A 12,984-nucleotide genomic window follows, 5' to 3' on the forward strand; every position below is an offset into this window, starting at 1 on the left:
TCACCGTGTGCTGCGCTGCAGTGTTTCATATGATGAAACGATGACAACTCTGTATGCTACAAGCAGTCAGAAATGCAGCTTTTAGTTTTTAAACATTTCAATTAATGTGCATGAACGCATTATTCTGGACTAGGAGTCTTATTTAAAAAAAAAAAAAAGGAAAAACAACGCCACGTCTCTTTTATCGCAACATTTCGAGCATTTCCCCCCTGTATTGGATGAGAGGAGAGGAGAGGAGAGGCGTGGCCTTCGCAGGAGAGGGCGTGGCCGCCGCTCCTCCTTCCCGGTTTAAATTTCCCACCCCTGCGCGGGTCACATCCGGTCTCAGCACCGCGGCTAGCGCCTTTTTATTCAGCCGCCAACTTTTACTCGCGCCGGAGGAGCCGAAGCCTCGGCGTCCCGGGATAAAGGCTGCTTTCTTTTTATATATATATATACATTCATTCATACATACATATATATATATATATATAGATAAAATTCATCCTTCCTGTATGGGTTCATTTCGCGAACGGCGTTCACAGAAAGCAGAAAACGGGGGTCTGACGAGGCGAGGGGAGAAGGAGGACGCGGGCTCGGACGCGGTAAATATGCCCGGTGGCGGCTCGGCGGACCCGCTCCGGTTCTAAGTGTCGAGAGCTCGGAAGCCGCCGGACCCGGTGCCGTCGGCGGCGCGACATGCAGCCTGCAAGCAAGCTCCTCAGCCTCACCCTGCTCCTCCTGATGGGCTCCGAACTCACCCAAGTAGGTCCACACACGCCATTTTCCCCGCCGCGGCAGCCCGGTCTGGAAGTAACTTCCGACGCGGTTCGCTTTTTCTTTTTTTGTCGCGGGAGGACGCGAACGCACGCCCGCCCTTCCTTTTCCGTGGTTTACCCCCCCTCCGCCTCGACCTTTACGGGGGGACGCTGGTACCCAGACACGCGTGAAAGACGCGCGCTGAACGGGCACCACCGAGGGCCACTCGTGCCCACTGTTTCCCGACCCGCACCTCGTGGTACCGTGGCAGGTCACGCCGTGATTTCTGCATAACCTGGAAAAAAAAAACCTATAAAATGTGGTGCCGCGTTGGCCTGTGAAATGACAGTAAGGCTGTAATCCGTGTTCATGTTCAGTATTTAGAAATACGCGTCAATGCTCTTTTCCCCCCATGGTCTCAAGCAAGCAAAAAAAAAAAATGTGATTAAACACATTAGAAAACGTAATCAAACAGTAAACGAGCAAAAGTACTTGGTCCGGCAGAGCGTTTTTCGGACACTCGACCGGGACAAAGAAAAATCGGCAACATTCGGTGGCGCATTTACAACAGAGCCCCGAGTCTTAAGTGCTGATTCCCTGTTATTCCCAGCCAGCGCCACATCTTCACCCCGCAGCGCCGCCCGGTGGCCGTTTTATCTTCTACCACACACACACACACACACACACACACACACACATTCTACAAATGTTCGGTTTCTCGGCAAATGTCAGATTGGCACGAGAAATATTTTCAACCATTTCTAACCGCATATTAAGTCGTTCACTGTTGGCTCTAACCTGAAAAGGCATTTTTATCCGACGTCGCAGGTACTTGGTCCGGGAATGTGAGTTGTGAGTCGACATTAGTTCAAAAATTACAATTAGGCGATCCCGAAAACCCGATCGTTCCAATCCTCTCCACCGAACACTGACGTCGTCGGAGCGAATTCGCCTCCTGCGCTCCCGCCCGCCGCCGCGGGGTGGCGGTAGAGCGGCGGATATTTTATATCCTCCAATAACGCCGATTATTACTAATTATTACCATTATTAAAATGACGGGAAAAGAAATGTGACGCGACTAAAAAAAAAAAAACACGAGCGGTGTTCCGCTCAGAACGAGATCTCTGTGAAAATCCCCGGTCGGACCGGGTGGTCGGTGTGCGGCGCCTCGCTGGTGGTCCGGAGCTCCGGCGGTGGGCGGGGCAGCGAGCCGATTCTCCGCCGGGGTGCAGGCAGTGGCGGTGGGAGCCAGGGACCGCCGAGACCCCCCCCGCCCCGCGTCCGCTCCGCGAGCATCGGCACACGGCGCTTCACACGGAGAGCGAGGAGGATGTCCGGAGGGACGCGGCGGGACCGCGGGGCCGAGAAGTTGCTCCGAACTCCCGGCTCCGCGGCGAGGGGATGAGTGGAGGTTTCCGGGGGGGAAGGGCGCGCAGAGAAGCGGGGGTGGAGGATGTCGGTGCCCTTGCTGAAGATCGGGGTCGTGCTCAGCACCATGGCGATGATCACCAACTGGATGTCGCAAACTTTGCCGGCCATCGTGGGACTGAACGGCACGAAGCTGAGCGCGGCGCCCGCGGGGACCACGGACCGGAGCACCGGAGTGAGTCGCGGCCACAAGCGGGCTGACAGCCGGGGCGTCTGAGGATGAACTTCACCTCGTATTTATTATACCAGACAATTACAAAACTATACCGAGAACAACGAATCACGAAAATGTGGTTTTCATGGCTTTTTATAAATATATATGTGTGTATATGTAGATATGTGTATATGTGTGTGTTTTGAACTAATTCTAAGTAACAATTGAGTACGTGGGTATCATGTTAAAAACACCTCGTTCTTATTTAGTAGAAAGAAGAGTTGGAAATGTTCCGTATTTACAGAATTTGCGGATGTGCCCAAGGCAAATTATGCTTGGCATTTAACCTGCTTTTGCCCACTACGCATCTGCAAACTGTCATAAATCATTTCAGAATCACGGTTAAGTGAGATGATTGAGTCTCCACGTCGTCCCTCTATCTCCAGAACGTTAGCTGTTGATTGAGGTAGAAAGCGGTGTGGGTCCTATTTTTTTTTTTTTTTATTACTGTGTATTGTTTTGTTTAATTATGTGTATTAGGGTCTAGGTGAATCTGTATCTATCTATCTATCTGTCTATCTATATATATATTTGGTTTGATTGTTATTAAAATGAGTGCCGTGAAACTGCCAGTGATGATTTTTTTAAATTATAAATAATTTACGTGGCAGATAGTAGTTTTGGCTGGAGTGAACCTCGCCCAGTCTTCGAGCAGACTGTGGAGAACCTGTGCTGGAGATTACGGTGACCATACGGATAGGTTTGACACTCCAGATGGCTCCTTTACGTCAGCATCCGCGATCATCACTGCAAGGGTTACGTGAACGGCAGTCGGACCAAAACAGCAGATGCCCGCGGACTTTTATTTTGTAACGGAGGCGTCCTCTGTCTGCTACCTCTTCACAGGTGCTGCCGGCCAGTCCAGAGGACTCGTGGCAGGTGTACAGCTCTGCCCAGGACAGTGAGGGACGGTGTGTCTGCACGGTGGTGGCTCCCCAGCAGGCCATGTGCTCACGAGATGCCAGAACCAAGCAACTCAGGCAGCTGCTGGAAAAAGTGAGAAATACCATCAATACACCAATGCATAAAAACCAACCTAAATTCTACCCTGATTCAGTGATTAAAATAATGAGAGGAAGATCAGACATCGAGTGGCATCATATTTTACCTTTGTCTCACGCCCTCTGCTCATATGTGAAACTCCAGGTGCAGAACATGACCCAGTCCATTCAGAGTCTGGACCAGAGGACACAGAAGGACCTTCAGTACGTACAGAGGATGGAGGTTCAGCTGCGGGGTCTGGAGACCAAATTCAAGCAGGTGGAGGAAAGCCACAAGCAAAATATCGCCAAGCAATACAAGGTACGTCCTGCTTCTTCCATTCGCCCAGTCCTGCAGTTCAAATGGTATTCCAATAGGCAGCATGCTTGGCTGTTCTGTTAACGAATACTAATTTGCTCTGTTGCATTTAATGATGAACTAATAAAACTAAATTGAGTGTAAAAATCATGTAAAGCATCTGTAGAGTTTTTGGTGTAGTTTTCGCCTTCGTCGTGTGAAAATTAAGGAATAATATTTGATTGTGTATGCAATAATAGGAGGGACAAGAGAAATGTTTTTGTTGTGGCACTGCATGAAGTGAACAAGATGCAGAAATGTGCAAAGTGACCGCCAAATACAAAACGGCACAATAAAAAGGACATCTTTACGTGTCTTCACTCACAACACATTTATCAAGACACATATTGATTATGCGGCGCAGAAATTCCTGCCTATGAACTGTTTGCACATTTCGGCACGCCAGACCCTGTGAAGGGTTCGCATGTAGACGCCCCTCGCGCTGTGAACGCTGCGGGTGCTGTGTGTTCGGACGTGTTCAGTCTCGCACCCCCGGGAATGCCTGCCCTCCTGCACTCTGTTTGTCTTAGATAGGCTAGCCAGCTAGACTCTCAACAAGTGTGTCGTTTTCTTGCTTGCAGGGCTAACTTTAATGACATTATATCAGTGCTGCAGAGACTGAAGAGGCAGTTCAATCCAGTGTAAACCCCGAGCTGGTCGACCGAACATTTGCACCGTTCAGTTTATTTGAACTCTTTAAGCACCTTTAACTCCACTGCACTCTTTTGCATGCAACTGTAGACGCATCCCATGAACAGGACTCCTTTCTCTTGGTGGTTTTACTTCATGTGATTCCTCATTTAGGTTTGCCAATGCACTTTTGGTTATTCCCGTGATGGACAACGATAAGACTTAAACTTAAGACGTTGTTGTATGTGACACAAAGCATGTAAATTCCAAAGTCTTTGCATTTTAAATGGTGACAAAATAAAAGCGTTTCCCAATTGTTCTTGGTGTACTGAGGACTTGTGTTCATGCTGCCTGTTCTGTGTGACGTGTTCCGGTGTCAGGCACACTCTGCACTCAGGCAGATAGGACAGGGCAAGACAGGGCTCTGGTCAGGAGTTTGCACGCGTAACACTGAACCCAGCCTATTTTAACCTTGCAGGCCATTAAAGCGAAAATGGAGGAACTTAGGCCAATGATACCAGTGTTGGAGGAGTACAAAGCCGATGCAAAATTGGTATTGCAGTTTAAAGAGGAAGTGAAGAATCTGTCGTCAGTTCTAAGCGAACTTCAGGAGGAGATGGGGGCCTATGACTACGAGGAGCTTCACAGCAGAGTGTCAAATCTTGAGGAGAGGCTCCGTGCATGCATGCAAAAATTAGGTAGGCTCAGATGGTCCCAACACCACCTGCCTTCCCACACCGCCGAGAGGCAGCGTCCATACAGACAGCACCCACACAGGCTTTATCTGCCAGTACCACTTCAAATCACCATCACACATGGTCACACCACCTCAGCCACCTCAGCACACCTGGACTACATGCATTCACACTCCTTCACGGAGTTTCTGCATCTGAACACTGACATCGGACACGCACAGCTGTCAACCGTAAAGAAAAAAGTGAAGCCGCCACAGGTCTAGCACCCCTGCTGGCACACCCAGCTTTTCTAGCACCATCCGTCCCCGTAGGTTTCAATGACAAAATTGCCTACTGATGGGGAGAATGGTTAGGATTGTCATACATTTGAAATGAAAAAGCCTCATTGAAAACTGTTTCCTTTTTTATAAAGCTGAACCGAGCACAATGGGGCATCACGAAAATAGCTCTAGTCATATAAAAAATTTAATCTAATTTAAAATTACATTTGAGAAGCAGCTTTAAATAATTACTGAAAAGCAGAGTTACATGAACGGCACCATTTTTTGGCTTTACACACAAAAAGCGGCTTTGGAGATTTTTGCATTTGCAGGGGACCTGGAACTAATTTTTGAGGCAAATTTTTTTTTACACCTTTTAAAATGATATTTGTACATTTGCTATGGAACATTTTACCTCCAGAGAAAGAACCAGGGTTAGACATTCACACATTTATGTACAAATGATGACTGCAGTTGTCAGTCCCCTCGGCGAATTGTACGTGGAGTTAACAGTAAATAACAACAACTCTGTTTCATGCGCAACTGCATGAAGCATCTTGGCATCAAGTTTTGTACCTCGACGTGGTAAAATAAAGGCTGAAAGAAATCCAGGAGGAGGTGGACGCAGTGATACATCCCGTACTCCTCTCTTTCCACAGTCCGAGTCTTTTGGAGATTAGCACTTGTCAATATTAGCTGGTTATTGGCGTCTGTTGCTCAAGGTCACCTTGTAGTCGACAGAAGACAAGCTTTGTATCAAAGCTTGGACAACAATAAAAAAAAGGACATGGTTAAAAAAAATTATCCAATCAGCCACTTTATAATTCTACATTAACTCAGTTTATTTCATATAGTTAATAAGGCATGTTTTGCAAAAACTTACATATTACCACTGATCATTTTCAATGTACTTTACAGTCTATGCAGATAGTGCATTGACAGCAGGATGTATTGGTAATAGAACGTGTGTTCACCGGCTGAAGGCGAACGAACAGGCTTGGTGACAGTGCCAAAAAGCGCAGCGTAGTAGAATGAAGCTGACGCTGGTGCCTGCCCGTGCCCGCACGGGTTGTCCTCCAGCACCTCCATCCATCCAGCACCTGACACTGACAGAGGCGAGGAACACAGGCCATTTACCGCCATCGGAAGACTCTCAGATTACAAGGTTTCACATTTGGTAGCGTGGCAACAATATGTTATACTCTATAGGTCCACATATAAACCAACCATTCATCACTGACGCATTACAATACATTCGTCACTCCAGGAGGTGGCCCACAATTACACTAGTGGCTGCATAGTGGGCAGGCACTTACAGTATTACTTTGGCAGTTGAGTGGGACTGATAGGGTCACTTTGTGTTTGGCTCTTGCAGCTTGTGGAAAGCTCACAGGCATAAGTGAGCCTGTCACAATAAAAACGTCTGGATCAAGATACGGGTCGTGGATGACGGATCCACTTGCCTCAGATGGAGACACCAGGGTACGTTTTCTGCATACCGCTTACCACACACACACACATATACATATATGTACTCAAACACACACCATATGTGCCATATATTGTGGGAGTATCGGCGAACATTCTGTGATTGAACAGGACTGTGACCTTCAGTTTCTCATCGGATTTCAAGCCTCGTAATTTTTTTATCCATTCTTGGTAGACATCCATCACATTATCAAACCAACACTCGTTTCGAGCCTTGTTTCCGTTTGGAGGTAAGGCACTGAGGTATTTAATAACTAAAGTATATTGGAATGCAAATTATGAGCGTAAATCTCGTTGGACGTAATTTTCAGAGCTGCCAAGTCCTTTGCAGCAGGAGGGTGATGGATGCCAGGTACCGTCTGCAACATAACACTACAAGGAGTTGCACAATTGTGAGCCTTTGAGCTTCCAAAAATATCTTCTTAAAGCAACCTTCCTTCAACTGAGCTCTGAAAACGAGTATTCTTGTGTTTGATGAAGCCCAGGGAATGTTGGGATTTCTGGCTGATAATTTATGATTGGATCAAAGAGAATTTCTTGAACCAAGACCAAGAAAGACTTGGAGCCTGCAAATCTGTTTCATCTGAATTATTGGGAATATCTAAGCCCTTATGCACAACTGCATGAAACCGATTTTTGACAAATTACATATTATCCTGTTTGTGGGCTTTTAAGATTGTACTATATTTACATTATACATTGCTTAATAATATGTTTGATTTGTTCTGATTCATTCAGTTCCATTCTGTGAAATGTGGTAGTTTGGAATAGTATCTTACGAAGAAAAAAATGAGGTGTTATGAAATCTAAGGCTTTGTATTCTGATACTGGTTTTAATTTAATTTCTCGGAAGTGGGGCAGTGGAGCTCAAAATTCTGCCATTTCCAAACATGAATGTTCAGTGAACAAAGTTGGAAAACAACAAACCTCCATCATTGTTTTATTGTAAAATTAACATTATGCTTCTTTGAACCATCTTATTTGCATGTACAAAGTAGTACATGTAGTAGTGAAGTAAAGTTAAGGCTGATTAGTGAAGTGAGTATTGAAAGCTTAATTATGACCATTGATCCAATGTCAAAGAAAGCTAATGAACAGCCCTTCAACTGGTTTGCATGATCACACTCATCTATTAAAGTTAGGCCTTTTATGTTATTTTATGGCCATTTATTTCTGCCTGAACAAGTTCTACACACACTCTGGTGCAAACACCTGTAGGTATGCATTTACATGGCATTGTTTGAATAAATATCTACAATGTTGCAACGTTTATTTCAGTCCAGAGTTGTATTAGTCGGGAATGTAAAAATTCACTCTAGAAAAGGGTCCTTCTGAACTCACCAGGCCACTTGACCTTTTCCCATTAAGCCAGAGCCCAGTTGTCCTATCAAACTAAAGCCTTTAGGATTAACCTGACTAATCAATATAAATTCTTGTGGCATAGTGCGCATGAGATGTGTCTTCCAGCATGGTCATTTAAGAAATTAGAAGTTATTCACTGCATAATTTTTTTGTTGTAGAGTATATTAACAATCATCAGTCATCAACTCCAGAACAGGGACATAGAGAAAAACATTGACAAACGTGTCCTTATTTGCACCAGTAAATGATAAAAAGGTGTGTGAACGTTGACATTTCATCTTGGCTCTATCTAGGTGTGGTACATGGACGGGTACCACAACAACCGGTTTGTACGAGAGTACAAATCCATGGAGGATTTCATGAACTCTGACAACTTCACCTCACACCGGCTCCCTCACCCATGGTCTGGGACTGGTCAGGTGGTGTACAACGGGTCAATATACTTCAACAAGTTCCAAAGCCACACCATCATCAAGTTCGACTTCAAAACCTCCTCCATCAGCAGGTCCAGCCAGCTGGACTATGCCGGCTTCAACAACAGATATCACTACTCATGGGGAGGCCATTCTGACATTGATCTGATGGTGGATGAAGGGGGGCTGTGGGCTGTCTATGCCACCAATCAGAATGCAGGGAACATAGTCATCAGCAAGCTGAATCCGGCAACTCTGCAGATCATCAAAAGCTGGACCACCAACCACCCCAAGAGGAGCGCAGGTGAAGCCTTCATGATTTGTGGGACCCTGTATGTCACTAACGGCTACTCGGGTGGGACCAAGGTTTACTATGCCTTCCACACCAACTCCTCCACCTACGAGTACATTGACATACCCCTCCAAAATAAGTACTCCCACATTTCAATGCTGGACTACAACCCTAAGGACCGGGCTCTGTATGCTTGGAACAACGGTCACCAGGTGCTGTACAACGTCACCTTGTTCCATGTCATCCGCTCCGAGGAGCTGTAGATAGCTACTCAGTGACCTTCTCTGAACGATGCATAGATGACGAGGATTATATATGTCAGGTAACAGCATTAATTGTTCAATAATGTACAAACTATAACAAAAACTAATACTGGCAAACTACAAAACGTCATGCATCATCTTTTGTAAACTCAAGAGCGATCTCGAGATATTCGCTATGAGGAATAAATGTATCTTCTTCAGATGTGTTTTTTTTTTTTATTGCGCTGAAATTGTATAGCATAGTTTCTAAATGACTCCTCCGTGTAGAGAATGCTTATTGTGCATAGGAACTCAGTATTTAAAAGTAATAGCCTTTGTATTGAATGCAAATAAAAATTCTGTAATACTAAAGATAGGGAGGCAGTGACTGTTGAAAGCATTCTGTTTATGACTGAGTACATTTTGTTGTGCTTGTATGTAGCTCCAATTTTTTTTTTTGTAGGATTTTTGCATGGCCATTTTTTATACCACTATTGCTCAGAACTTTGGATGTACTTACTGTTAGAATGGAGACTAGTTAAGAGATGTGAAGAACATTTCTCTTTTTTCTGTAATGTGAATTTACTTGTTTTTTTTCTTTCTCTCTATGACATTATGATAGATGGGAGTAGAGTCAGAAATTATACTATAAGTATACAAATAATAGGAGAATGTATTGAAACTGCTTATGAGATTTAAAGAAAAAAATCTCAATTATTATGAAAGTATTGTACACATTGGTTATATTTTGAATTGACTTCACAGGGCTACTGTCTTTGTTTCTTAGTTGAGATAAATGGTGGCATTTAACCGTTGCGCTTGCATATATAAATGTTGTAACTGCAAAAGTCAAAATAATAAATGGAATGTTCATTTTAAGTGTATCTCAGTGTAAACGAACATTTGTCTTCTCTCTTAAATTCGTTATTTCCAGAATAGCAGAGAGCTCGTAAACAGATTTAACAGGGTTAGAGGTTTTAGATTAAATTGTCGTGTTGTGTCCTCGAACCGCAAAGGAATCAAAATGGTAAAATTGTGGGATGGAGATGGGGTGTGAGATGGAGAGGGGTTGGTTTTATTCATCCTACTGCCACTTTGTGCATCATTAGATGCAAGATTCCTTCTCCATGGCAACAGAGGTACAATACAGTGACCCCATCTCTCTGACAGCAGTGTAACAGCTGTTCCTGGATCAGAGCAATAGGATGTTTTTTAGGGGGTACAGCACTCCATTAGCCTAAAATCCTGTTCTAAAGACTTCACCCAAGACATGTGGACCTACAAAATGGACAAGGTTCAAGAACATTTCTCTATCAGATTTCATTTTCTCTATAAATGAAGCTCAGACAGGCTTCAATGAAGCAAGGAATGACTTATTAACACCTATACATTATCATCATCAAGTAAAATCGATTTATTACTAAATTTGTCACTTTAAATTAATTTAGGTTGTTATGAGACTCAAACAGACCAGCTTCAAATAGCCATTGTGTTAGAACACAAATGCTACCTTCAAAATGCTGTGAGACGAAGGCTGTAAAAAAAACCCCACAAGAACACACAAAGAAACACACCATATGCAGAGAAGTGGGAAAGACACTTACCGTACAGCATGTAGACACAAGCATGGGTTTTCATCCACAAAATATCCCTCCCACGATATTCACACGCTGCATTTTTAATTAAACTGTACAGATGGTAGCGTGACCACAACAACACAGCAGGCAAAAGGCCTTCTCATAGTGGGTACACAAAAGGCTACCTTTATTCCTCACAAATAGTTTAGGATTCATTAAATGCGTCACCTTGGCAGGACAGTTTTTATTGTACACTCACGTGTTGAATTATATGAAAAGCATTGATCTGAATTATTTCCTGCTGTACATCTTATAACCTTTAAATATCAAAGTCTGAATGGATTTGGATTTGAATCTGGGATGGAGGGAAGTGTTGCAAAAACTAGGTTTTATTGCAGCAAACACAGGAAACAAAAGGGTACGGAATTGACAAACTGTAACAGGAACATCTAAGAATATCTAAGATCTCTCTATCTGTCTTATCTGTCCATCAGTCTGTCCGTCCACTAGCTGCTCTTGTTTCCACAGCTGGTGATTGGACAGTCCGGCTTGTGGGTGAAGCGGGTGGTGGTCCTGACGCGTCTGGCTGGAAAGCTTTGTTTTTTGTGCACGCGCCTCCTTGAAGAAGGTGGGAGGAAATGTAGAAATGTACATCTGGGAGATATCAACACTTGTGTTGGCAGCGAGTGAGGAACTTGTAGGGCCATGATGGGGGAGTGCGAACAGCAGGCTGAAAAGGCTACAGCTGCTGCAGTTACAGAAGCAAAAATTCTGTCCTGTGGGGAGGGTTTAGAGAGACCATGAAGAATAAGATACAGGCGTCCAGTGAGATTTGGGAAATTAATTCAGCTCAGGAGCATTATTGTGTCTTTGGACCAGACAGATTCCTCTAGCAAGATCTGGAGAGAAATTGGGATCCAGATTCACTAGATATAAGGCAACTTACGTAATCGTAAGGCAACTGGGGATTGTCTTATAACCCTCAAAATCAACAATGAGGCTGGCAGTGCTGTCACTGATGAGGCTCATTAAAGTTAAAGTTAGCCAAAACCTGCTTTCCAAACTTGCTGCCAGGCAGGATTCGCTCTCCACAGTCAGTTGCTCATTACTGCCGAGGCCTGTGTGGAGAGGGTCCCAGTGTTCAGGTTTTTGGAAATGGAGCTGGAGGATGATCTGACCTGGAGTACCAGCACCAGGGAATTTTTCTCCCCCAAAACTGCTACTTGCATTTTGTTCCTTCTCCTTCAAGAGCGCGCTCACATACGGACTGTGTGTGTGGTACGGCAGGGCCGTCAAGTCAGCGGAGGGAATTACTGGCTGTACCCTCCCCACCAGGGATCAAACTTGCACCTCTCAATGCCAAAAAACGCAATAGACATTACAAAGGACATATCACACCCCAGACACTGTCTTTTCCAGCTTCTGCCATCAGGCAGGAGATGTCATGTAGTGTAGCCAGAACAACCCGCTTGAGGAATATATTTTATCTAAAAGTCTTCATAATGCTCATTATTCTCCTAAACGTGAAATAGCTAATGAAATAGCAGTGGTGGCCTAGTGGTTTAAGGATGCAGACCTGTGATCAGAAGGTTGCCGGTTCGAATCTCGATCCTGCTTCTGAGGTGCCACTGAGCAAAGCGCCGTCCCCACACACTGCTCCCCGGGCGCCTGTCATGGCTGCCCACTGCTCACCAAGGGTGATGGTTAAAAGCAGAGGACACATTTCATTGTGTCACCGTGTGCTGAGCTGCAGTGTTTCACAACGACGATCACTTCACTTTCACTTCATATACTGATGTAATTGACTTGGTCTAAATTAGTCGGATTCACTTTTTTCAGTTTTGTTGTTTTTTTTTTTTTAATCAATGACAATACATATCTAGTTATCTATCTACAAAAATAACATAACTGAGATAGAATCAATTATTTAGCTGTGTTCAACTTTGAAATGATGCCCTCTTTTACCATAAAAACACAGGGTATCTGTTTGCTACTGTTTCCTGTTTGAGGATTTTACATAAACCAATAGCTAGAGAGAAACTCGATCTTTTATGATGTTTGTGCATGTGATCCAGAATGAGGAAGAAGCATTTGTGAGACTTGTCAGTCATGGGGCCTTACATTACAAACGCCTCAAATCTTTCAGCACAGGGCATGTTCACGTGTTATATATTATTGAATATTTATTGTTAAAGTTCAATAAAGGCCAAATGTTTCAGGTTAAAAATGTATTGTTTTAAATAATAGTTAAATTAGTGCTTTTTGCCAGAATCGAGCATCCTTAATGGACAGACAGGTGTGTAAGTT

General features: G+C 44.2%; 1 protein-coding gene across 2 annotated transcripts; it reads left to right on the forward strand.

Moving 5' to 3' along the window:
• Positions 1-313: 313 nt before the first annotated feature.
• On the forward strand, positions 314-9,984 carry olfm1a (olfactomedin 1a). Of its 2 annotated transcripts, none has more exons than XM_028996467.1 (6): positions 314-744; positions 3,227-3,376; positions 3,527-3,682; positions 4,827-5,046; positions 6,679-6,785; positions 8,447-9,984. In XM_028996467.1, exons 1-6 carry the CDS (start codon positions 679-681, stop codon positions 9,119-9,121), a joined length of 1,374 nt encoding a protein of 457 aa, XP_028852300.1. In that variant the 5' UTR covers positions 314-678; the 3' UTR covers positions 9,122-9,984. The 2 variants fall into 2 exon arrangements, with proteins under 2 accessions (XP_028852300.1, XP_028852299.1); XM_028996466.1 differs by lacking the exon at positions 314-744 and adding an exon at positions 760-2,341.
• Positions 9,985-12,984: the final 3,000 nt, after the last annotated feature.

Source organism: Denticeps clupeoides, chromosome 11, assembly GCF_900700375.1.
Source record: "Denticeps clupeoides chromosome 11, fDenClu1.1, whole genome shotgun sequence".
Taxonomy (NCBI): domain Eukaryota; kingdom Metazoa; phylum Chordata; class Actinopteri; order Clupeiformes; family Denticipitidae; genus Denticeps; species Denticeps clupeoides.